The following is a 27,253-nucleotide window of genomic DNA, read 5'->3' as shown; positions in this document are numbered from 1 at the left end:
CCTTTTCATATGATTTTTGTGGAACTTTGAACGAGATAAAAAGAGATTGTACCTTCTTGATCAATTCATCAAGTTCATTGATCTGCACACTGAGAGGTTTTGCTGTGAAACATAAGTCCTCTCGCTCCTTGGTGTCCTCATTTCCACCATCTGTATTGTATCCCCTCATGTGAGATACGTCAGTCACCATCAAACACTTTCCGCTGCTTTCACCACCTCTTGCCACATACGCCTTTCCATGAGAAGGCTTTCTCACCTCATCATCTTCTGAAGTAAGATCATAGTCCTCCAGGTTCAGAACCAGCAGCTTTGTTCCTCACACCCGGATTCTAGTTTGAGTAAGAATCGTAAGCAATGGAGGTCGTCGCACCTATTGTTGAAGAAGGGAAGGCTCGCAGCGAGGTCCTACTCTTTAACCGCTGGACTTACGACGACGTTTAGGTTCCTGATCTTTCTGTGGTGGATTACATCACTGCTACTGCATCAAAGCACCCAATCTACATGCCTCACACAGCTGGAAGGTACCAACCAAGGAGGTTCAAGAAGGCTCAATGCCCAATCATTGAACGATTAACCAACTCTCTCATGATGCACAGGAGAAACAATGGTAAAAATATTATGGCTGTGCGCATTGTCAAACACGCAATGGAAATCATCCATCTTTTAACCGATGCTAATCCCATTCAAGTCATCGTTGATGCTGTCATCAACAATGGACCAAGAGAAGATGCAACAAGAATCGGTTCTGCTGGTTTTGTGAGGCGTCAAGTTGTTGATATCTCACCACTAAGACATGTGAATCAAGCTATCTATCTTCTTACCACCGGTGCATGCGAGAGTGCTTTCAGAAATGTCAAGACCATTGCTGAGTGTCTTGCTGATGAGCTCATCAATGCTACTAAGGGATCTTCAAACAGCTATGCGATTAAGAAGAAAGATGAGATTGAGAGAGTTGCTAAGGCCAATCGTTGAGGAAGTATTATCATCATCACCATACTCCTTCTGGTTAGTGTTATTCACATTTTTATCAGGGAAAAAACTATGAAAACAAGTGTTTAATCATGGATCTTGCATTAGATTTTATGTAATTTTTTTTGCTTCATGCTTTAATCAATTGCTATATGTTAGAGGTTTTGCAAAAAAAAAACGCATCTTCATCTTCTACTACATTCTTGCTTTTGGACAAGAGGGCCATGGACCCCAAGTTTGAGACCACATTCTTCTCTTGCATCACTATCTTTTCTTGGGATTTCAGAATTCCCACCAGTTTCGCCAGCGAATATGACTTGAACTGCTCGTGAGCTTTAACTGTAGACACAACAGCTCTCCATTCAGATCTTAAGCCATTCAAAAAGGTGACCTTCTGTTCAATCAACTTCCTTTCGATATCGTGTTTGATCATCTTGCTAAGAAGATGATTGAAGCGATCAAACGTCTGAGTGACGGACTCATCGAAATTTTGTTTAAATTCTCCAAACTCAGACAAAAGCGAGGTCTGAATAGAGTGCTCCAAATCTTCATCTGTGGAATACAGCTCTCGCAACCGATCCTAGATTTCTTTAGCGGTACTGCAGGAACTCACCAACCTAAACGTGTCAGATTGAAGAGCAAATCGGATCAGTCTTAATGCTTTGATATTGCACTGAAACTTCTCTTTTTCGTCTTGAGCAACGTCTTTTACATCTTTTAACAGATCATTATACTCTTTCTGAGTTTTAATGATTCTGGATGTTCCTGAGTGAGCAAATGGTCCAGACACAATAGCTTCCCATATAAGATACCCATTGTCTTCAGATCCGATGACATAGTCTTCAAAATGATGCACCCAAACTTCGTAATCCTGGGTGTAAAGAATAGGAATCTTTGTTGTTGATCCAATACTGTTTGAGATGTTGATAGGATAAGATTGAGAATCGTCCATGCTTGATCGTTTTACTTGTTTGAAAGATCAGACTTGTAATATGTAATATTAGGGCAAAACGAATAAATACTGAGATACGTCAATTATGGAGTGACGACTCAATAAATATCAGTTAATGCGGAATAAACCTTAATCACTTCTTTCACAGAAGAGATGTGTATGAATTACACAGCCTCCTGCTCTGATACCAATTGATGAGTTTATAAAACTCTTGATCGATTAGATCTTATAACAGGCAAATCAAGAAAGTAATAACAATAAGATAAAAACACAAGAATGGATCTGAATGAGTCGAATGATTTGATTAACTCAATCCTCAGCAGAGCTCGACGAAGAACTTCCGCTGTAGAGGATTCTAGGGTTACAAAAGATAAGAACGTAAACGCTTATAAAAATCTCTGTCAAATCTTACGATAAAGAATGCATGCAAGCATCTATATATAATAACCCTACAAAGAACTCACGGATGGATAGGCCCATACCGGAGACAAAACTGGACTAGCTAACGAGCCCAAAGACGCAACACTAACTGGACCTAACAATTTAATTAGTATTGATCAAGAATTAATTTATAATTAATTAAGTGATCAAAAGGAACTAATTAAATATGGACTCTTATATATATGGAATGGGCCAAGTTCATTTAGGTTGGGCTAAGCTTTCATGGATAGTCCATGGAGTGTTTAACCCATGGATCCTAGGAAATGAAAGGTCATAGGTATTAGGGTTTAACCCTAATCCTCCACACTATATAAAGATGTCCTTGGTTGGTGAAATTAGCACTAGTGTGGTACACTAAGAAGGGCTAGCCAATTTCACTAGAAAGAACCAAGTATCCATATTCTCTAAAGTCTTCCAAGGTGTTTTGGTGATTTGTGATTCCATTTGAGGCTTCCACACTATTGGGGCTAAGCTCTTAAAGCTACATTAAAAGGTATGTCATCTACCTAGTACTTTGTAGTATAAGAACTTCATAATATGCTACTTAGGATTAAAGCCTTGGAAAGTTCTTATTTGCATGTATTATAGAGAAAACATAGATCCAAGGTTTATAGGGTTGCATGTACACCATAGGAGTGTTAGAATGCTCAAAAACCAACAGTGGTATCAGAGCCTAGGCTTGTTTTCTTGCTATACTTGCAAAAGTAGCTGAAAAATCGAGTTTTGATGCTGTCTGCCCAGTAGACTCGCCGAGTCCATGAATGGACTCACCGAGTCCAAGGAAAAATGCATCCAACTCGCCGAGTTGGTTTGTGCACTCGACGAGTTGGACCCCCAGACAGCATAAATTCGACTTTTTTGGCTGGAATTGGACTAGGAACATTACCCTAAGATGTTTTTGGACTTATAAACTTGTTTTTGATGTGGTAATGTTCATGCTAATCCAATTTCAAAGATAATTGTCAATAGATTCATGTTTTGTATTACTTTAAGGTTTAGACTAATTACATGAAAAAGTTTGATTTGAATTATCTTGTTCTTATGAGTTGCTTAGATTAATAGAAAAGTTGAGTGAAATAGTTGTTTTCAATCCAAATTAATCTAAGAGTTGATTCTAAAATGTCTTTTTGTAACTTGTCCTCAAGTTATATGAAAAGTCACATTTAAGTTTCATAAAACTCATAAAAGTTGGCAAAGGTTACAAAAATGAAGAGTCTAGTTCTAATTAAATGGTTTTATGACTCCATAACTTGTCCTCAAGTTATGGAGGACCAAGAGTCTCTTCATTAAATAATAAATAAATAAATAAAAGTGTAACCTTAATTAATTCCATAAGTTATAAAATAAAGAAAAGTTAATTCTTTTATTAGTTTAACGTCTTCCATAACTTGTCCTCAAGTTTTGGAATTTGAAAAGTTTTCACTTATGAATACTTTAATTCCAAGTTAGCCCATAGAATTTTAAAGAGTTAAAATTCAACCCTTATACTTTATAATATTATAAGTTAATAATATATATATATATATATATATATATATATATATATATATATATATATGTGTGTGTGTGTATAAGAGTAAAGTCAGTCTTACCGCTAGTACGTCTCATTCACGAAGTCGGTCTATAAGGTGGGTATAAGGTTGTTGCCTATAAAATGGCAACTTATTGGGTATCCACTCTCACCCACCGCTTGCTTGACTGGTGGAGGGTCGTTAGCCGAACGGGTTTGACAGGACTATAATTCTCCCTTCATTAAAAGTATTAATGATAAATACTAAGTAACTTAACTCTTAATAATACCCAATCTTAGTTACTTAGGAAAATGTGAATAAGGTGCTAATCCATGAAATTACACTTTGCACTTTGTTTAAGTCGGTTAGTGGAGCGTGTGTAGTTAACCGGCACACTAACTCGTATTTAACAAGGTAGGCAAAGGGTAACTTAACGTTTATCATAGTATCGATGGAGCGTGTGTGGTTAACCGGCACATCGATTGAGGGGTAAACACTTAAGGGTACCAAGTAATTTGCATGGTTACTTCACACCTTGTTTTGTGATCCTCGGCATCCCAGTCACAAAACCTGAAGGGCACACTCGAGATTGAAACATGCCATTGAACAGTTCAATGAATCTCAAAGATCTAGGAGTTTCAAAACCAATTAAAAACCTAATTATTATTTCGTTTTTCATGATGGAAATTGGTGAATCGTCATTCACCTACCTTCAAATATTTTATAGCTTGGATTACGGCATCCCTCTTCTAAGTTATAAAATAGTTTGTTGGGTCCTAGCCTTAATATTTCATATTGGGTGTCATATTAAGGACTTTAAATCAACTATCTTGAATATCTCCCAAAAACATGTCTGGTTTAGACATTTATGATCTTCCCAAATCTCTTGAAACAAGCTTTCCTAAATGAAGATGATGTCCCTTGGAAATCATACTTCTTTCACCTCCTCCAATTATTCTCCCTAACCCACAAGTTCTTGAAAAGTTTAAGGTCACTCAAGCCCTATTGGCAAGGCAAGGTCTAGGTGTGGTCACATCTTGGAGGTGTAGTCACATATTGACAAGCCGGGAGAGTTGGGTGTCAAAGTCTAGAGAAAGTTGGTGGTTCAATCACTTTCTAAGTCACATAGTGAGTTCCTTTAGGACACCTATGAAACAGACTATGACAAGACCCTTAATGATCTTATCTATTTGTTAAGATCAACTTCCTTAAAACTTGATGGACATTGACAATAGTGACACAGGAAATCCAGAAAAGCATTCTCTTCGCAATGGAAAGGGATCGGCCATAGTCAACTCGGTTGACCAAATGGTAAAGAGAAAAGCTAAGTCTGTGATAGTCCCGTGTACCATTATCAAAGGGTCCATATGTTTATATTGCCAAAGAAAGTGGGCATTGATTGCGAAGCTGCCAAATTTACCTAAGGATGTTAAAGTCAATAAGTTTGACTCTACTTCAGGTAAAGTCCACTATCTAACTCTGCTAAGTTTCTATTCTGAGATTCTTGATACATGATGTGACTGGGTCACATGGTGATGTTTTAAGAATCAAAGAAAAGTGAAGAAACTTAAAGAAAGAATATGCTGAATCTGATGGCGTAGATGGATTTCCATCGCATAGTTTGAAGATCGGATTCTTGAGCTACTTCTTAGGAGTTATGAGATATTGCTTAGGAATAGATAACAACAAGTTTTCATATGGATTGTAAGGATAAGTTTTTCCGCATAGTTTTAAAATAAAAGAAAATTTTTGATTTTATTTATTTTAAAATATCCTTACAATGGCATCTGAGGAAAAAAAATTGTTGCTTATATGATTCCATTAATAGCAAGAGTGGAAATATGAAATTGATTCTTTCATTTGTGGTAATGTCTAAATTTACCAAATAAGGAAAGATTCTCATCACCCAAGTTTCAATTGGACCGGAACTTAGAATCATGCAAGTTGTATAGCATGATGAATGAGAACTTTCAAGTATTGGAAAATTAAGACTAATTACTTGTTCACATGGATGTGTGAGTGAAGTGAAGGACTAAGGGATCGAGTACACAGTCTTGTGCACTGATTAAGTCCAACACAAAAGATCGATAAGATTATTCTTCATAATTTACTATAGTTCAGTAAATATGGTTATACTTACAAGCTTAAGTGTAATTCTGAGACATTGGAAAAGGTTCCAATGTATGGTAGAGCGAATAAGAAGAATCAAATTAGGCAGAAGGATAAAAGTTTCTCAAATCTGAAAAGATGGGAGAGAGTACTTTCGTATCAGTTTTGTGATCATCTTAATGATTTAGAGACCTTATCACAATTCATCCTCTAAGAGCCTTCTTATAGCTAAGAAGAGGAAATTGAATTGTTGAAGTGGTTAAATCAAGAAGATGATTCATACTTCGTTCCAAAAACAATTCTTAGAGTTATACTCTAAGATTGTAACTTGAGTGACATGTCTTAAAGAAGGTTTAAAACACTTGTTAAATGTAAGAGTAAAAGTTTTCTACTCTTGTACATTTGAAATTGGTAAGTTGTGATATTTTGGATAAAACAAAGACCAACTAAGGCCAATTGTGTGAAGTGTTTGTCTTGATTAGAATCCGCACTATCTCTTGGATGTTTGACAAGGGAGTCTTATATGTCAAGAGGACAGTGGGAGTCTTAAAGGTCTTGAAAGTCTTAAGAACTAATCAAGAATAAACCTGAAGTTCTTCACTAGCACACGACTTGAGGTTTATAACATATCGTGTTGACATATTCTGTGCCCATTCCAGTTAAAGTTGGCTTTGCATATGAGTTCTTAGAGTTCTCAATTTGTTGCACAACAACTTGGAAGCAATGGCAGGCCCTTGAGCTGCCAGGTGGCAAGAAATTAAGATTGAGTTCAGTCCATATGAGTTTGGATTTGTCATTATCCTTGTCTTGCGACAATGGTTTTGATAATTCACATGGATAAGAACACATACACCATTAAATCTAAGTGTCATAAGGTTTCTCTCCGATTCATGAAAATGATGGTGAGGAAACACTTTCACTAAGTAGATTTTAGCTTAGATAGCAATTGTGATATTTGCATTCTCAAAGTCGTTAGTGGAGCGTGTGTGGTTTACCGGCACACTAACTTGGACTTGTGAGAAATGGAAAAAGGTCTAACCATTATGATTACGGCATCCCTCTTCATAATTGTTTAGACACACAAGTGTGCTATCTAAGGGAAGGTGTATGATTTTGATAAAGTTTTATCAAAACAATCTAGTATCAGAAATCTGAACTTTGGTAAGAAAGTCAGCTGATTTTTGAGTACATGTCAAAGCTAGTGGGAGCATAAGTGTTATGCGAATAATCATCATGTTAGTGGGAGCATGATAATTATGATAAAGGTTGCAAGTTAGCAATGTTAATTATAGAAAACAAAAGGTTTCAATTGGGAAAAGGTTGTTTTGCTATAATTAAGGGAGAGGAAATTATACTTCATCTCAAATCTATAAGCTTAGATCGTGAGGTTTTAATCATTTAGTCAAGGATATATATATATATATATATATATATATATATATATATATATATATATATATATATATATGTATATATATATATATATATGAATTTCATGTTGGAATGGCTCAACATAAGGAAATTCTGTATATGGGTCCATTATTTGAGTTCTAAAATTCGATTATGATTACGGCATCCCTTTTCATAATTTGAATTATGAGAACTTGGCAAATTGAAATGGTAATAGTATAGCAAAAGACTGGTTCAGTCTTTATGTGAGACATCATGAATTTTTTCCCATATGCTTCGGATATAGGATCGATTATATGTGCTATATTCATCCTTTCTAAAATTTTCCAAATGTCTGGGGCATTAAGAAGGGAAAAGGTTTAGAACTGGATATGACTAAAAGGATTAAACAATTGTCGGGGACAATCTAAGGTTTACCAAAGATTGGTTGCTCAAGGAAAGTTGGAAGTATAGTGATAATTCTGGAAGGACCATATTGACATAATCTGTAAGGAGGAAACTCTTGTTCAGAAGTGATAGTCAAAATGGAATCTGGAAATGTTTCAAAGTTAGAATTTTCAATATGTTTAAGATTAGGAAACTTAATGCAAAAAGGATGTTCCCAAGGAGCTGATCTCCTTTGGAATGGTCTGTAATGGTTGTTGTCAAGTCCTTCTGACTTTGTGCATAATCATTACAAGAGGTTCAATGCATATAAGTTTAGAATCTGACAGATTTCAGTAAATGGCATGAATTTGGCATTCTTGCATTTGCAGTAAGGATTTGGGAGTGTGAAAAGAGAATCATTGAAGTTATGTTCAATTGATCTAGTTCAAAAAGTAAAGATCATAGACAAACATAGTATGCATACTTGGTGTGTGGCATGACTAGTGTTTAGAAAACATAGTGTACATGCTTGGAGCATGGGACAACTATTGTTTTAAATTCAAGAATAAAGTTGATAGTTGAAACAGTATACAATGAATAATGTGTAATCATATGGTGATAAATAAAAGGTGTTTTATTTATGTTCATAGGTTTTGATACCATATTGGATTCAATTATTCTTGTGTTCCATTTTGCATGTTTTGACTTCCCGAATAAACTAGGTTATTCTTCCGGAATGACTAAGTTATTCAAACCATCCATAGTAGGTCATATGTTGGAAGTAGATATGAATTAAGACTGTCATGGGTTGGCTTGTAGAGGTCTAAGGTGTTGGACAAAGGGCTACACCACTCATGAGTGCTCATAAGTTCTGAGTATTGGATTCAACCCGCGCTCATTGGAATCACTTCATGGATTTTATCACGAGTGATCATGAGACGATAATATCTTATATTCTTCAAACCTAGAGATATGAGTTGTTACTATGAGTTGGTTGTACATTGATTACACGCAAACGCATTCGGTAATTCGGTGTTATAAAACGTGCCTTTGTGTATGATTCAACAAATAGTAGAACAAGCCATATGAGTCGAAGTTTATCCATTCCTTTTACCTTCGGGATAAAAGCGATATATGTGGGCCCCTCGATGATTTGATGATGACAAATGGAAGTGCTCGGCCGGGCCAGGACTGATTTGATTTGTTCAATTAGTCAGTTGTCATAAATCGGAAATTGGGAAACAAAAAATGGACAGAGAGAATGATTATAATCCATGTCTCAGTCCATATGATATCTAGAATGGAGGAATATATGATCCCTTATCTAATGGACAAGTTCGTTGACAAGATCAGAGTTCGACAGCGGCTTTAAGAGCTACGATTGCCAGTTAGGTTTGAAGTCATACGCAATAATAGTTTTAGACTTATCCAAGTGGGAGACTGTTGGATTAATGTCTAAGTCCATAACTATATTTGGTATGTACTTGACCCGACCCGGCATGGTCCATTTGGGTTGCACTTCACCGACACAATTTATATGGATAATCTTTTGAGAATAGTATGTTTATGATTAATATTAATATATTATAAGTTCTAATATATTAATATGGAATCATATTATTTAATTAGTATTGATCAAGAATTAATTTATAATTAATTAAGTGATCAAAAGGAACTAATTAAATATGGACTTTTATATATATGGAATGGGCCAAGTTCATTTAGGTTGGGCTAAGCTTTCATGGATAGTCCATGGAGTGTTTAACCCATGGATCCTAGGAAATGAAAGGTCATGGGTATTAGGGTTTAAATCTAATCCTCCACACTATATAAAGATGTCTTGGTTGGTGAAATTGGCACTAGTGTGGTACACTAAGAAGTGCTAGCCAATTTCACTAGAAAGAACCAAGTATCCATATTCTCTAAAGTCTTCCAAGGTGTTTTGGTGATTTGTGATTCCATTTGAGGCTTCCACACTATTGGGGCTAAGCTCTTAAAGCTTGAAGACATCAAGCTACATCAAAAGGTATGTCATCTAACTAGTACTTTGTAGTATAAGACCTTCATAATATGCTAGTTAGGATTAAAGCCTTGGAAAGTTCTTATTTGCATGTATTATAGAGAAAACATAGATCCAAGGTTTATAGGGTTGCATGTACACCATAGGAGTGTTAGAATGCTCAAAACCCAACACTAACAACCTATAAACATTTGTGTTTTATTAAGGTCATAATGTGATAAGAAATTCCCATACTAAACATTCTCCCTACGAGAGATTCTGGGAATCAAGGTTGACATTCACAACGAGTTGCTAGGCCACGTTATCCACATTAAAGTTATGTGATCACGTATACCCAATATAACTACCACAATGCGTTGTGATTCATTGGTATAGTTAGATCCTGAAATTGTTCCATGTTATAGCACCTTATTATGTTCTGTTCTATTTTGTTCTGTTCTGTTCTATTTTGTTATGTTCTGTTTTGTGTGTGCTTCATTGTATTAGAAGTAATGATTAGTATTCTCTTAAACTATACCTATAATAGTTTACTAATGCTCTAACTGGACTGTTACTGAAAAGACTCATTTATCTACAAAGTTATGCTTATACTTTAAAAATGGAGTTTTGTATAACTATAAAGTAACATAACCTTTAAAAGAGTTTTGAAATGTAAAGACGACTTATAAATGACATAAGTAACATTTTGGAGAATGTTTAACAACAAATAATTACACAATTATCATTGTGTTCAACTTGCATTCCCCCCTTAAAACAATTAAAATAGTTAAAAGATTCATTACGGGGTATGAATTCACCTGAGGTGGGTGATTCAAACGGGTATGCGCGTACGGATGAGAAGTTCCACGAATGAATTTCTGAGACACAATAAGTCCTAAATGATATTTAAGGACACATAATGACATGAATATAGTGTTTATAAACAACTATATGAAAGGAAACACCTTCCGGGACTAGGAAACACCTTAACCAAGTGTAGGAATCACATGTGATTCAACCTAGGAGGGTATAAAGGCACTTATATGAGTTTACTACCATGAGTTCATGGCCCAAGGGAGTTTACGGCCGTAAACTCATGGTTACTCATGGGTTATTGCTAGTTTGAAGTCTAGGGAATTATTTAGGGACATTAGCTCTAGCCTAGGGTGAGAAATACCACCTTCTTTGGAGTTTTTGAGGTGTTCACGGCCCAAATGAGTTTACTACCATAAACTCATGGCCAAATATGTTTATGAGGGTCTTAAAGGTCATAAGGAAGTATTCTAAATTCATGCCTAAGCCCTTGAAAGTGTTTGGGGCATCAAAACACCTCTATCTTGAGTTTACGGCCCATGGACCATTTGGTCATGTGTTTGCGGCCGTAAACACTTATGGGTGTTGTTATTTTGGTTGTTTTGGCTCCTAGACACATCATGGTAAAGGGATATGCTTGTCTCTTGGCTTGTGGAAGGCATTTAGGGCATTTTGGCACCCTAAAATGGAGTTCACGACCCAAGAACTTCCTAGGCCGTGAACTCACTTTTGGTCCTTGATTTTAATTGATTTTGATGCCTAAACATGTCAAGGTTTGTCCCATGTTTGGTTTCCAAGGTCTAGGGGGCATTGGGCACACTTTGGCCCTTAAAATGGAGTTTACTCCCCAAGGTGTTCTTGGGCGGTAAACTCACAGATCATGGTGTTTTCCTATGATTTCTAGTGTATTAAGCATATATAAAGCTTTAAAACAACACTAGATAGAAGTACTCACTTTCCGGAACAAAAGTCCGAAGATCCTTGAGGGAGAATTTGGCTTTTCTCTAGTTGGAATTGTAACTAATGAATAATTTGGTTCAGAGTTCTATATATAGTCCTGGGATTTTTGGCAGAAAATATTTTATTCCCGAAAAGAACTCTAATATCATAGAGTTCTGGAATAACAGAGTTGCACAAGACCCAAGTGCAACCTCTCTCCTAATATCTCCTTAAGTGTAAATCCTGAATTGCTCAAACTTATCCCAAAAGTTTGAAAGTTAGTAGCAACAGACTTGGTTTCTATTGAAGTGGAAATTTTTGGGTTGTCACAGAGATCCAATCCATGACCCCGATCAGATCCTCCTTTCCAGTGAAAGTTGATGGCTTGCAAGTCAGAAAATCCTTGTACTTGCATCCATTCCTCTCGACTTCGTCATCTTGGTTGTTTTGTCGAACTATTGGTGGGTTGACTTGACCAACAGTCCCACTGTAGTTTCCTTCCTCAGTCTGCCCTTCGTTCAACTCGGGCTGTTCGATCTGAATGGTCGCTTCCTCTCAATTTTGCTGGAGCAAACGCCTGGTGTCCTCCATTTGACGATCCAACATTTCCTGGATCATCGCTTGCACTCCGGCCATCGTTATTGGCTCAGCAGTGGCTACCACAACCGGTATTTGCTCAATCACTGGGGGTTGATCTCGGTTCCCATTTGCATTCGTGTTTCCACTATGGGTCCTTACCATTTTGATCTATACACCGAATAAGGTGAATCTAGATCTTTATTTAGGATTGACGTTTAAATCATCCTTATCACTCCGAAACGTTTATATGCTAGTTCTAATATCGTAGTTAAACGCTTAGAATCCTAAACACATAAGGTTTCCAGATCCGGTCAGCAACAGACCATAGGTCCAAACAAATAACAGCATATCAGGCACAAATATTTAGCACATAAAAGCATTTTAGGCACAATTCCTAAAATAATCTAGTGCTCACACCTCACAATCATCGCTTAGCATTCTAAGTTTAAGTCTAGAAATAAATCCATATTCCTAGTTCTCTTAAACTAATGCTCTGATACCAACTGTGACATCCCCATTTTCACGGCCAGAAAAGACCGATTTTGTTTATGCTTTATAAAAATCAGAGTATCTCTTTTAATAAAAATATTGCGGAATTTGTTCCTAGAAAAACACGATAAATACGTTATCAAAACATTTTCGAAGAAACGTATTTCATTTATGTTAAAACGTTTGGGATGTCATCGTCAATACAGAAACATAAGCATAAACAGAACTTACAATTATTTACACTAGTGATCTACATCTCTTTAAATCTCTCAGTGTAATGTCACTTCATATCAACACCTGTGATATAAATAAACTGAGTGGTTCAGGTTGGGAAACCTGGTGAGCACATAGGGTTTTCAACCCACAATAATATAATTATTATTTTTATACATCAAACAATCAACCCAATTACTCATTCCCGTTATCCTCACATTACGTCCCTAAAACATCTAACACAAGGGACCTAGTCTAACGATTATCATTGGGATGGACACTACTGCTAAGGGGATTCCTTGGCAATGAAAGTCCTAAAGGCAACCATATGGGGGATGGAGTACACCTAGTGAGCACACAGTTCACACAGTTCGAATAAACACCTACAGGTTGCGAGCCTGCAAGTGTTCCACTGGACTGTCTAGAATAGTCCGTGGTCGTCATCTATACTCCGCTAGATGACTGGATCATCAAGAACATCTATAACGAGGCCTCTCATTATTTTATTTTTTCACGCAGCAACTATTACATCTACCCATGTTTTACCCAACACATTTTGTACATATAAAATACATATACAGTTTAAATCATTGAAAACATGTATAAAACGTTCATCCAACATAGATAGCAAGTATACAGATAATATACACACACAGCACGTAATTTATATAAAATACTTCATATCTATGTGTAAGCTGAAAGTAACTATGCACTCAACTGAAAGGTGGTGACTCAGCACTCGGACAGCGCTTCGATACTCTCAAAACGATTTTCCTTCGATAAAACCTAGTACCAATACCACTAGGGTTTAGTCTAACGATAACCGCGACAAATTAATTAGTCTCGCTATTATTATTATTATATAATCGTTAATAATACTCAATATAACTCATAATAATAACCCAAATAATTATTTTAAGGGCCTAATAACATTCCTATAATTATTTGAAAGCTATATTAAAAATTGCGTAAGCGTAGCACACTTATAACGAATTTTATCAAAAACCGGAACTTAATTGGAGCAGCGTTTCGAAACCGAAAGGCTCTTTTTCTCGGGACTCCGGGAGCCTCGGGGCTTCCTTAGGGTGCTAGGGGATCACCTAGGCTTAGGGGAGGGTTAAAACCCTTAGAGAGAGAAAGAATTTTAGTGAGAGAAAGAAATTGTTGTGAAAAACTCGGAATGGCTCGCATGCTATTTATAGCCCCAGCAGCCTCGGACTATGCTGCGCGTCCAGCAGCTACGCTGGGCATAGTCTCGGATAAGAAGGCCAGCCTCGGTCCAGCTGTCTCGCATCTTCGTCGGATGGATAAGGCACGAGGGTACGTGGGGCGTACTCACCTCGGACGCTGGGCGTAAAGCGAAGGCTACGTGGCATGATCCGAAGCGCGTTTCTTCATCAGCGATGGGCGGCCCAGATGTTGCCACGTCACCAGCTCCTCACCAGGCTTCGCAAATTCGACTAAAATCTTTAAAAATTTGTAACTTTCTCATACAAACTCCGTTTTCGACGTTCTTTATATCCACGCGAAGGTGGGAACGTACTCTACAACTTTCACTTAGACCTCGTCGGCTAATTTTGACTCTATTTTAAATTTTATATTATTAACAGGCCGGGACAGGATTGGTCCGTTAAATCCTCATAACTTCTTCATCCGACGTCTGTTTTTGCCCATCTTTTTCTCGTTACGCTAATCTTAACAAGATCTTCGATTCTCGTTTAGGTCGTGTCGGCTAAAAACCGCTCGATCTAACATTCGAATTTCGAGTTGTACACTGCTAATCCGAAACTTCGAAAAATCATAACTTCTTCATATGAAGTCATATTTAGGCGTTCTTTTTATCGTTGTTCTTAGTTTAACGTATTCTACAACTTTTGTTTAGATCGCTAAGGCTAATTCTCACTCTATCATAAATTCACTATTTACACTTCCCGGTGTCGTGCCGGTTCCGACGTGAAACTTCGACGGGTCATAACTTCTTCGTTATAACTCGGATTTCGGCGTTCTTTATATGTACGGAAACCTTGTGACATATTCTACAACTTGGTTAAGATTATTTATTCTAAATAATCTTTTGTCGAAAAGTCGTTTTCGACCCCTATTGCCTCTAATTGATTAGCCCGGATTTGCGGGCGTTACAGATCTGGTTATTTGAGATGTGTTCTATCTAAGCTTGTACTGAGAAAAACTAACAAAATCTAGTATAATCTCTTTCATCTAAATTAGTTAAACAAAACAAGCTCTTTGAATTAACCCTAACTTTTTACTGTTCAATTAAACAAGCTCTTAATTAAATCAGAAAAATTGCATTAAGATCTGTGTAAAATTCCCAACAATACCTAATACTTCTGACAAGCTCGGAAGCATAAAGGTATGATTTTTTTCTAGTTTATACTAGAGTTAAATACCAAACACGGAATCAATCTAATACTTGTTACTTACAAATTGACAAGAATAATTACATATTCTATTAACTGATTAACTGGAATGATAAAACCCTGGCTAGGTGATCAGACTAACAAGAATTTAAAACCAATCATTAAGCTCAAAACGGAAAAATCTAGATAGAAACACAAAACAAAAACCAGATCTGAAAACTAATCACATGAAAAGTATTAGTCTATGTAGAACTGAAAACTAAAGTTTAGCCAGACATGGCTAAAAACGAAACTACACTAGGTAAAAGAAACATTACTGATAAATCTAGATAAATTAAATGAATGAGATAAATCGTAGTCTTCAGATCTCCAAAAGTCGTTGAAATGTATCAGAAATCGACTTTAGAAAGGGTATTATGTCGTCTGGAATTGTCTAACCCTCGAATATGATAATGAGGGTCGTATTTATATGCGAGACGGAAACTTCCGGAAAAAGAAACCGAAAAATGTGATCATAGGTTTTCATAAAAATGCATATCAGGCAGATTTAATGTTGTACATTGCTTTTCTAAGCCTTTTGGACAAACATGTGATCGCAGGTTTAGAGATATGCGATTGCAGGTTTTTGAATTTTTTCCAAGATTGCATCTGAATGAAGTAAGAAGCCAAATTTGAAGCTTCTAAAGTTAAGACAAGAAAATGTGATCGTAGGTTGACTATATACAATCGTATATTTGGTCTTTTCTACTCAGATGGCCTCTAGATGACTTATTTCAACCCTAGGAAACTTGGTGGCAAAAATACGATCGCATATACTGGAAATGCGATCGTAGATTTGGGTTCCTGGCTCGTTTCATACTTGATTCTTCAGTTTAAGCATGCTTTGTTATTCCTTAGCATCATTCTTTAGTTCCAGCTCCATTTAAGCTCCAAACATGCATCTAGCTGGTCCCAACGTACTGCTCCACTTAAAATATCTGAAAATAACACCAAAAATGCTAGTGGTACGAGAATTCTGATAAAAGACATGAGTTTAACATTATTTAAACAAATGACATGAAAATTTACAAAATATGATGCTAAATGATAACAAAAACTACCCTAAAATATGCATAGAATGACACTTATCAGTCTCTTCAAAATGACTGAACACATGCTTATATAGCATATACAAAGAATATGTACAAAAGTATCTCATACGGTATAGACACATATAAAGGCATATAAAAGGTCATCAAACATCTAGCCTCCACTTTACCACAATACAAGTTCCAAGTAGTTAAGTAGATCCTTCCCAAGCACAACTAGCTTCTTTATAGGTTTGAATTTGAGTGTTTGACCAAGATAACCTCTAGCTTATCATTTTCACACAATTAACCCTTCAATTATTATAATTTGCACAAAAAATGTCTAAATTACCAAATATTCATCAATCAATGTTAAGATTGAATTAGGATATTTATTCTAACCCCTCTTCAAACTTAAAATTTGTTATAAAATTCATTTATTTAAAGGATCAAACCAATATTCTTACACAAATAATCATGTTGACTAAAGATCAATGATTATGTAAGAATATATATATATATATATATATATATATATATATATATATATATATATATATATATATATATATATATATATATATAGTCTGTTAATTCAGTTTTATACCTAAATCAAAAGGCAACTTTAAATCCAAATCAAAAACCAACTTTAAAATCCACATACCTCACAAGAAACTATTGCAAAATACTTATACTTATATCAGTATAGGACATTAAAAAAATTTCCTAATTTTTCCTTTTCCAAGAAATAAGATATCCTCCTAAATATACACAGTATATACACATTCCACCAATACAAGATTGACATAGGTCACACAAAAAAATGTTACCATATATATGCCTTTCGCCACATGTTTTTTTCCAACTCAATTGTGACCAAATGGCTTGTCATTATAGGTATCATACGACCACATTGACATTTAGCGTCCATAGCACATGAAAAATTATGGTCGTATAAAAAAAGTGTGGCTAATTGGTACCAATATTTCTTATTGTAATCAAGCATTTTGTCCATTAGGTGTGACCATAAACGCTTTCAAGACACACACATGCTTATTTATAGTGACTATCTTCATCTAACGACCACATGAATTTATTATTATTGTTTCTTTTGCTATTATTTAGTCACAAAAAAACTGTTTACTAAGTCTTTAATCACATCAATTTGAGAAAACTATGACAAAATATTGTTGTAATCAAACATTTTATCTTATAAATATGGCTACAAACTCTTTCTAGACACACATGTGTTTTTGATAGTGACTATTGTTCATCTAATGGTCACATTAATATATTGTTAGGGGTTGTTTAATAGTTGCTAACAGGGTTAGAACTGATTGAATTAGAAGTTGACTGAGTTAGAAGTTCTGAATGAGTTAACTTCTGACTGAAACTTGCTGTTTGATTTTGCATGTGTTTGGCTGTGCAAAATGACTATATTACCTTCAAAAAATATTTTTTTATAATAATTCTTTTATAATTTACGATTGAATTTATAAATGATCATGCTATACGCAACACAATTATGTAAAATCAAGATAGAGGATAAAAAAATAAATTATTGCACATTATAAATGTTTTTATGAATACAAAGTTCTTGGCGTATGTGAAGTTTCCATAACAAAGCAATTCCAACCTTGTGTGCCTAAAATGTAAAAACTCAAAAGCACAATTATGTAAAAATCTAGATTGAAGCCAATATGCACTGCAATCCAATTTTGTAATTTGTGCTCTCCATTTCTCTCATGCCTGATATATCCATATTTATTAAAATATTATTTAAGACATTGTTTTAAAGATAAATTAGAGTTTTTATTACCTTCATAAAACCCAGACTTGCTGTAACAACATTCACCTAGGAGAGGGGTTTTGTTATTATTATTTTTTTTGTCCATTCCCCCCTTTCCAATCCCATTCCAATTATCATTCTCACTCCTCAATGATCGAAAAGTAGTGCACAATTAGCTACAAACTCAACTATCAATTGATACTTATTTGATCGTCTTCGACAATGTAGTCAAGTAAAACTTATAAGAAAAGAAAAAACAAATTCAATAAAAATAAATTTCTGAAGAAATCAAGAGTGATTTTGAATTGGGGCAAATCCACGAACTAAAAATCTCCAAACAAATTGGCGTAAATCCACAAACTAAAACATTCTTGTATGTATGTATATATATATATATATATATATATATATATATATATATATATATATATATATATATTAGAGAAAAGGGATGGACAAGTTCATGAAGAGAAATCAGATAAAGAGGAAGAGACGATTGCATTTGCAGTTGTTTACCTGAGAAATTGAGACAAAGTGGGAGTTTCAGAGATGCATAGGCGATTGCAATGTGTTTAAGGAGTTTGGTCGGCGATTGCAGAAGTTCTGATGCGGAGGCGATGCGAGGGCAAGGGTGGAGTGGTGGTCGATTGAAAAAGGCGTGAATAGAGATGAAGGGTAAATAAGTGAAAGTTAAAGAAAGACCGAGTTAGGTTGGTTTTCTTGAAGGACCGAATCAACACAAAATTGAGGACCGGTTCCAAGGATGCAGAAGGCAAAACAAACAAGTTGATTGGGGATTGAGGACTGGGTCCAAACATTGGATCTAGTTAGAAGCAAATCAAACGACCCCTTAGTGTCGCGTTTTCTATTATTTAGTCATAAAAATGATTGTTTATTGAGTCTTTATTCACATCGATTTAAGAAAATCATGGAAAAATGTTATTATAATCAAACATTTTCACCGATTATTGTTGCTATAAACTCTTTCTAGACATAAATGCAGTTTTTTATAGTGACTATTCTTCTTCTAACGACCACATGAATTTACTGTGTGTGTCATTTGCTATTATTTAGTCATAAAAATGATTAATTATTGATTCTTTAATTATATTGATTTAAAAAATGTGGGAAGGTTGTTGTTGTTATAATAAAGTAATATGTCCACTAACTATTACTATAAACTCCTTCTAGACACACAATTGTTTTTTGATAGTGATTTTGATTGGATGTTGGAATTGATACCTGTAGCACAAAAATTGTAACACATAAATAAAATTAATTAAGGAATAAAAGTTGTTAAAATGTATATATGTAATGCATAAAGAAAATTAATTAAGGAATAACTCATTTTTCTCACATCTGACAATGTATTTTTGCCAAGCAACAAAAGTTTTATGTATATCCTAAACTGTTTTCACCTCACGGAATTATATTAGTAAAAATGTTGTTGCCTTTATGACTTCATCAACAAACACTTTATAACAATAATCTTGTAGTAGAACTCTATAAATGCTTTGTGTTTTTGGTGTTTTAACAATTAAAATCGCACTCTTAGATCCATCATATTTTTTTCTTATTTCCACGGTTTCCTAAAAAAACAACAAATTCATTAAGCTATAGTTGCATGCATGTAGGCATACTAAAGGTCATGCATGAATGGTTTGTTTAAATTATGTTATGATTATTGACTTGAAAACTCAACGTACTTTAAACTCTGATAACTAAAACCATGTTTTGATGAATTGGGACCATATTATTTTCTATAGATTGTTAAAAACTTAAAAGGCTTTTCTTATAAATAACATAACTTCCACTAGTCGTACGATGGGTGTTTCAGATGTGGTTCTCGATTGATAATAGGATTGACAAAAACGAACATGACACAATAACATGATATAAATATAAATGGAATTTAAGAAAAAGATTTTAATTTATATTGAATTAAATAGGTTGTCATGACATAACATAAAAAAAATATACATATGAAGACAATGTCAAAATTTCCAACTTGAAAATGATTCATTAATTTATATGTAAACTTTTTTTAACTATTTAGGTACATTTGGTACGGTCAAAACCAAAACTACCCATAAAGAAAAAAAATTTAGGTTTGATCATTTTATAATATGGAAGTTGTTTAATTGCATTGGTCAATACCTTATTTTTAGTTTTTACTTTTCATTCTCTTGTAGTCTTCTTCTCGACCACTTCCTACTCATGACCTTGTTTATTTGCATCCCTAGCTCCTATTATTTCCACTTTATCTTCTAAATTTACTGTGAGTTTCTCTTCTCCATCTCCCAAACTCCTATTCTTTCAATATGTTTAGTGTTTTAACCTAGCACGATACGATAAATTTTCAACGTCCTAACCCTAAACCTGAAAAGAGCTCGAGACAAAATGAACTGGTTGACTCAAAATGGTAGAAAAATTCAACCAATAAGGTTAGGGTGAAAGATCACTCAACCGATTTAATGTTTTAACTCGACACACAATTCAACATGCTTACTAGGTCTAATTACTAACACCTTTAATTATTTTCTTAAACAAAAACTTATATTACATTGTTACATTAAGATGATATTTATATAAACACAATAAAAAACTTATTTTCCTACTCATATCAAAAGTTGTCAATGTATAATTTATGGTTAATCTTTTTAGATGTTATATAAAATTGATTATTATTAAATTATATCGATCAATTTACTTTGACAAACCTATCGGAACGTACTTATTTTTTAGAACAAGTTCTATAAGAATGATCAATTATTTGATTACGTTGTTTCTTTTTCCTATATGTAGTTTTGTAATAGGAATCATAATTTTAGGAAGAACTTGAATGAGTGGATGCAACATCCGCGTAAGAACTGATTGTTCTTTTTCACTAGCATCTAGCTAAAAATATTTTTTGTTGTTTAAAAAAATATATTTGACAAAATTATCGTTAAATTATTAGTTTTTTATGTAATGGATAAAGAGATTATAAAGAAATTAAACAATGCATATGATAGTGTTTGTATTTTCTACATTTAAATATCATGACAAGTTTAAATATAGTTATTTTATTATTTAAATAATTATTTGTAAAGTTGTCTAATAATCACCTTATTGTATATCTATTAAATAACATAAATTAAAAAGTTACACAATAAAGTATAAAAAGTTACAAATTTCAGAATTTGAAAATTAAAGGGCAAGAGTTTGGAAATGATGAGATAAACATAACTATGTCTTTTTTGTATGATGAGGGTAAGCTTTTTCTGTAAGTGATTCTTATGTGAAATGATTATGTTTTTTCATATATACGTCTCTTAATTCTAGTCAATTACTTGCTTAAGAGTTTTACTATATAGAATATTAAATACTCACTATTGGTCCACTTTTACTATATAAGAGAAGTTTTATGTTTAAATAAGAGTTGCAAGTATTGGAGGTTTACCAAATGAGAATATAGAGGTAAGATTTCAACAATTGCAAAAAAGCGGGTTATTTCAAGCCGGTCAAATGCAAGTTTTTGAAGTAACATTTGACATGATAGATAAAACTTTAAGTTTTAGACATAACATGTTTTGATGTTTTCTAAAGCGCTATTTAAACTATAAATTTGTATACACTTATATATATATATATATATATATATATATATATATATATATATATATATATATATATATATATATATATATATATATATATATATATATATATATATATATATATATATATATATATATATATATATATATATATACGCCTAAGTTATTCTATTCAAAGTAATTATTATGTTATTGTATACATAAATATAGGACAATCAATTTTACTTATTTTAAGAAAGTGATTAATATATATTATTGAATTAAATATAATTGAAAAATATCATCTAATTTAATTAAAAAGGTATTTTAGTCAATTAATATAGATTTAATAAAGAAAAATTGCATATTTTACGGGATCATAGATTCAATTAATTTTAAAAATCCGATTTTACGAATTATAATTCTTTTAATTCGGACATTCTGACAAAATGTGTTTTTGAGTATATTCAAAAATAAAAATATTCTTGAACCATAAATAATAAAAATATTCTTGAACCTATTTATTGATCATGACTTTAAAAACTTCTCGTAGAATAACAAATTCTTGAACAATTAATTGAAGAATAAAAACAAAAAATACATTATTTTTTATAGAATACGGGTAACAATTGTTAAAAATTACATTTACTGTTAAAGAATAAAACTAAAAAAAAAACTTTCAAAACCGGAAAGAAAACATCAAAATCTAACAACGACACTACTACATTCTAAAATAATAATGTTGCTTAGAATCACTTTCAAATTTGTGGTCCATTCTTCAAGCATCAAATTCTATGAAAACAAAACCAAATTGTAGTTTAGATTCCAACAGAATTGGAATTCATGATTTCATTCCAACGGAATTGGAATTCTTGATTTCATTCCAACAGAATTGGAATTCATGGTTCCTTTTATCTTCTTCATGTCAATCTCAAGAATTGTACCACACGTTTATGTTTTTTTTCCCTTAGATCACAATGTACTCCATATTTATCAAAATTCACAACTATACAATAAGATCATCAAGAGAATTGATTTTTTTTTATCTATTTAACTAGTAAAACCCAATCAAAAGAAACATACCTAATTCTCTTTTCCTGCCAAAGAACACCACTAGAGATGGGTAAACTTCGTTCTTGCTTCTATATTTATAACACAGTCGATCTTTCACCTCGTAAAACTGCAGTTCATATTCCAGTTTTATGAAACATATATGTAACAAAACAAACACATATTCATGAATTTTATGAAATAAATGCGTAAACAACAAAAAATAAAAAGTTCATATTCTTTAATAAGTGATTTAACAATTTGAGCCCTAAAACTGTATAGCACCCTAAGCAATTTAACAATTTCCAATAAGAATTAGCAATTCAAATAATTTAACAAAGCAACATCAAACCGTGACATATTTTAAGAGACAATAACATATATGCAATACCCCATGGACAAAAATACCCTTCCAGCAATACATTGAATGCAGAAAGCAGAAAGCAAGTCCAAAAAAATACATTGAATAAGATACAAAATAACAAAATGATAAAAACTCAAACCTGAACACAGAAAGCTAGTCCCAAAAAATATTTTGTCAACACATCGAAGCCGAAAATTATCTCCCTCTGTTCCTAATTCCCGATTGCAAAACTGTCGTCCCCAAACTCAGAAGCCGGAAGAATTACCTGAGGTAGGTTAACTAGAGACTCATCAGAGCTGAGTTGCCGCCGGTCAAAGTCAATATCATCTCCACCTTCTTCACCATAATCTTTCTTTAACAACGGTTCGCCCTTCGGTGGTGATTTGAAATTTAATTTCCTCTTCTTCAATGGTAAGATGCTGCGTTTCGGAATCTGAGTTATAATTTGTTCAGAACTCGAAGCGGTCGGGTCATTTTCCGGTGAGCAACGCGCACTCTCATCGGAATCATCGCCTGATTCAGAGTCAACAAGATTGGAATTGGAATTGGAATAGTCACCTTCGTCATTCCTACTTTCGCTAATTTCATTATCATCCTCGACGGAGGCTTTTTTGCATCTTTTAATCGAGACGTACTCCTTGAAGATCTTAACTTTTCTTAATCCCGCTTTAAGTGTTGAATGCTCGTCTTTATCCCCCGATGAAGTTTCCAATGATTGATTTTGAGTTTGAGCAGCTCTAGGAAAAGCACCGATACCCTCTAGGATGCTAGAACTTTATCTGGTGGGAGATTGAGGAAGACACGCTTATTTATTTAGTCAATACCATGATTATAGAGATTATTTTTGGAATTTACTAAACAAATTACTAAATTACCCTTATTTATTTATTTATTTATTTAATTTTTTATTTAGTTTTGATTGACTCACATTTATGCATACGATAACACAATATTTAGTTTAAACAAATGAACCTAGCTCTCTCTCTCTTTCTCTCTCTCTCTCTCTCTCTCTCTCTATATATATATATATATATATATATATATATATATATACTTAAGGTGATATTTTTTTATAGTGTGGCGTCAGATGTAAGTCTTAGAACCATGACGAGATTTTTAGTGTAACATCCATTTAATTTCATAAAATTTAAACTTTTCAAAACAACTATTTTTGTATAGAAGTGTTTACAAAAACTGTTGTTCTCAAAACATTATTTAAAAATCAGAATCTCTTTCAACATATATTTTAAAACATTCACATTATTAGAGTTCCCTAAAATTCATAAGTCCAAAATGCGATGATGTGTACGGTCACATCTTCACATTGCCACAATCTATTGAAGTACCTGAAACTTTAAACCAAAATTATAAGCACGAAGCTTAGTGAGTTCCTCCAAAATACCAACACCCAAACAGATAACATATACAAATAACAACATGTATTGGATCCACAACTAAAAGACTAGATTACCCCTTGAGCCCACAGTATGACTCTGGTTTTCCTATCAGGCCCAAAACTCATATCTAGCTTGAAATCGAGCCCACAACATAAATTTGGCTTGCCCTTGGGCCCACAACTTATGTTTGGCTTACTCCCTCAGTCATTAGACTGGAATACCAATGAGTAGCCCTCAGTACGAGTCTAGCATACCACCCGGTCCTCAGCTCGTATCTGGGGTAACACTATAATTTTTCAAATAAATTTTTCATTTTTAAAACCAGATAACTCAATATCACATTTCCAAAAGAACCACAAAATGTATAAGTTGTCAAAACACAATTTAACAAATGTCTATTAAAATCCCAGAATCCCCAGAATCAAAATCTCTAACTGGTGTGTACAATCAAGTCGGCACTTTCCCGCGATCTTGAGAAGTACCTGAAACACATATTACACAACACAGTAAGCACGAAGCTTAGTGAGTTCCCCAAAATACCAGATGCAAATATTTAGCCTCTCATGGCTATGTCTCTAATAAGACCCTCCGGTCCATGTGTCTCAGTAAGGACCCTCCGGTCTCACGACTCGGGTTTGACCCTCCTGTACTAACCAATAAAGCACAAAATAATATACAACATAAGTCACAAAGACAAATGCATAATATCACATAACTCAGCATAAGAATATAAGACCCTCCGGTCATACTGTATCACCACTCAGGTAAGTATAGTGAGAAGACTCGTCTCGTAAGTAAAGCAAGTATGTCTCGTACTCGAACCACCGGTCTAGCCTCCACCTAACATATATTGTAATTTACTCTAATTAATAAACGACCCATGAAGATGTTAGGCTAAACCCTCTACAAATTCTCAGAAGGATAAAATATCATTTTACCCTTCCATGGCCTCCAAATTCCACAGTTTGACTAAACCCTAAAAGTCAACAAAAGTAAACACTAGCGTGTATGTTGGGCGTACAACACTTTACGTTGGGCATACTACTTCGCCATGCATGCATCGGGAAACTTCGATGTTGTGATGTGTGTATCTAGGAGTACGCTCAGCATACATCCCAGACTTATTTTTCCCACTCTCCTAGTCTTAATCCGTTAAGACCATAGCTATAATCTCATATCTGGATTCCCTAAAGGCTAATATTGCATAAAGTTTGTGACTTTAAGCCTTAGCATGGCTGAGCAAGTCTAGGGCTCATAAACTCTCACTCCTTACTCACAAAAGTTCTCATATATCATGCATGGGGAGATCTTGACGTCTAAGATCCCATTTTTATGAGTCCACTCAACTAGAGACACTTAAAGGGACAGGTATTATGCTCTGGAGTTCAACAAACTCATAAGGCTTCAAGCTTTGGGATATAAACCCTAAAATGAACCACAATATGCGCAAATCAAAACAATGAGAAAGCTTTGAGCTTGATACCTCCAAATGATGCACCAAACACAGGTGAACTCAGATCCAAAGCTTGGACTCCAATTCTACTCTCTTCAAAGCTCCTTTTTCACCCAAAGAATCCACAAATCACTCGAAAGCTTCAAATGGACACTCAAGCTAAGAAAACAAAAATTAGGGTTTTGAGGGGAGTTGAAGACTGGAAATGGTTGCTGGAAATGAGTCCATCATGTTCCTTAAATAGGGACACACCACACAATTAGGGTTTTCACTATGAGCCTAGTACGCCCAGCGTACCCTCTGGTACACCCAACATACTAGGTGGCCTCCGCATCCATAATACGCACGTGAGTACACTAAGCGTACACACATACCTTATTTCGGGCTAGTTTTGACAATACAATAAAAAGTAAGGGTTATCGATACATACCTTATTTCGGGCTGTTACAATTCTCCCACACTAGGATTAGACTTCGCCCTTGAAGTCATCCTCTGGAAACAACTCTGGATGCTACTCTCGCATCTCAGACTCTGGCTCCCAAGTTCACTCGGATCCTTTCCGATGTTGCCACTGAACCTGAACCAAAGGCGCCTCTTTATCCTCAAGTACTTCACCTTCCTATCCAAGATCGTTATCGGCTTCTCAATGTAGTTTAGGCGATCTTCAATGTGAATGTCCTCTAAATGGACCACTTCCGTCTCATCGGCTACACACTTCCTTAGTTGGGACACATGGAAGGTGTTATGAATATGGCTCAATTGCGCAGGCAGCTCTAGCCTGTAAGCTACCTTATCCACTTGTGTGATCACTCTGAATGGACCGATGTATCTAGGGCCTAGCTTGCCCCGCTTCCTGAATCGGATCACCCATTTCCACGGAGATACCTTCAGAAGGACAAAATCCCCGACCTTGACCTCTAGCTCTGAACGTCCCCGGTTTGCGTAACTCTTCTGATGACTCTGGGCCATTAGTAACGTCTGTCTGACCTGCTGGATCTGCTCTATCGTCTTGATCACTATCTCAGTGCTCCCCATCACTCTCTTCCCTATCTCTCCCCAACAGATGGGAGTCTGGCACCTCCTACCGTATAAAAGCTCAAAGGGAGGCATACCGATACTGGAGTGATGGTTTTTGTTGTATGAAAACTCAGCCAAGGGCATATAAGTGTCCCAACTTCCACCGAAATCCATAACACATGCACGTAGCATGTCCTCGAGCGTCTGAATCGTCCGCTCGCTCTAGTCGTCTATCTATGGGTGATATGCGGTACTAAAATGCAACCTGGTACCAAGCTCCTCATAAAATTTCTTCCAGAACCATGAAGTGAAACACACATCTCGATCTGACACTATCGATGTTGGCACTCCATGTAGTGCCACCACCTCT

The 27,253-nt window shown here is 34.7% G+C and overlaps 2 protein-coding genes across 2 annotated transcripts; one reads left to right on the top strand and one right to left on the bottom strand.

Moving 5' to 3' along the window:
• The first annotated feature begins 300 nt into the window (after positions 1-300).
• Positions 301-1,076, top strand: LOC111887399 (40S ribosomal protein S5). Its single transcript, XM_023883572.3, has one exon. The coding sequence runs from the start codon at positions 502-504 to the stop codon at positions 970-972; it is 471 nt and encodes a 156-aa protein (XP_023739340.1). The 5' UTR covers positions 301-501; the 3' UTR covers positions 973-1,076.
• Positions 1,077-23,216: 22,140 nt separating this feature from the next.
• LOC111887381 (uncharacterized) lies at positions 23,217-24,906 on the bottom strand. The gene is made up of 2 exons (XM_023883552.2): positions 24,896-24,906; positions 23,217-23,753 (listed from the first exon to the last, which is right to left on the bottom strand). The coding sequence occupies exons 1-2, from the start codon at positions 24,904-24,906 to the stop codon at positions 23,228-23,230; spliced, it is 537 nt and encodes a 178-aa protein (XP_023739320.1). The 3' UTR covers positions 23,217-23,227.
• Positions 24,907-27,253: the final 2,347 nt, after the last annotated feature.

Source organism: Lactuca sativa, chromosome 4 (assembly GCF_002870075.4).
Source record: "Lactuca sativa cultivar Salinas chromosome 4, Lsat_Salinas_v11, whole genome shotgun sequence".
Classification (NCBI taxonomy): Eukaryota; Viridiplantae; Streptophyta; class Magnoliopsida; order Asterales; family Asteraceae; genus Lactuca; species Lactuca sativa.
This window is presented reverse-complemented; position numbering and strand designations above follow the sequence as displayed.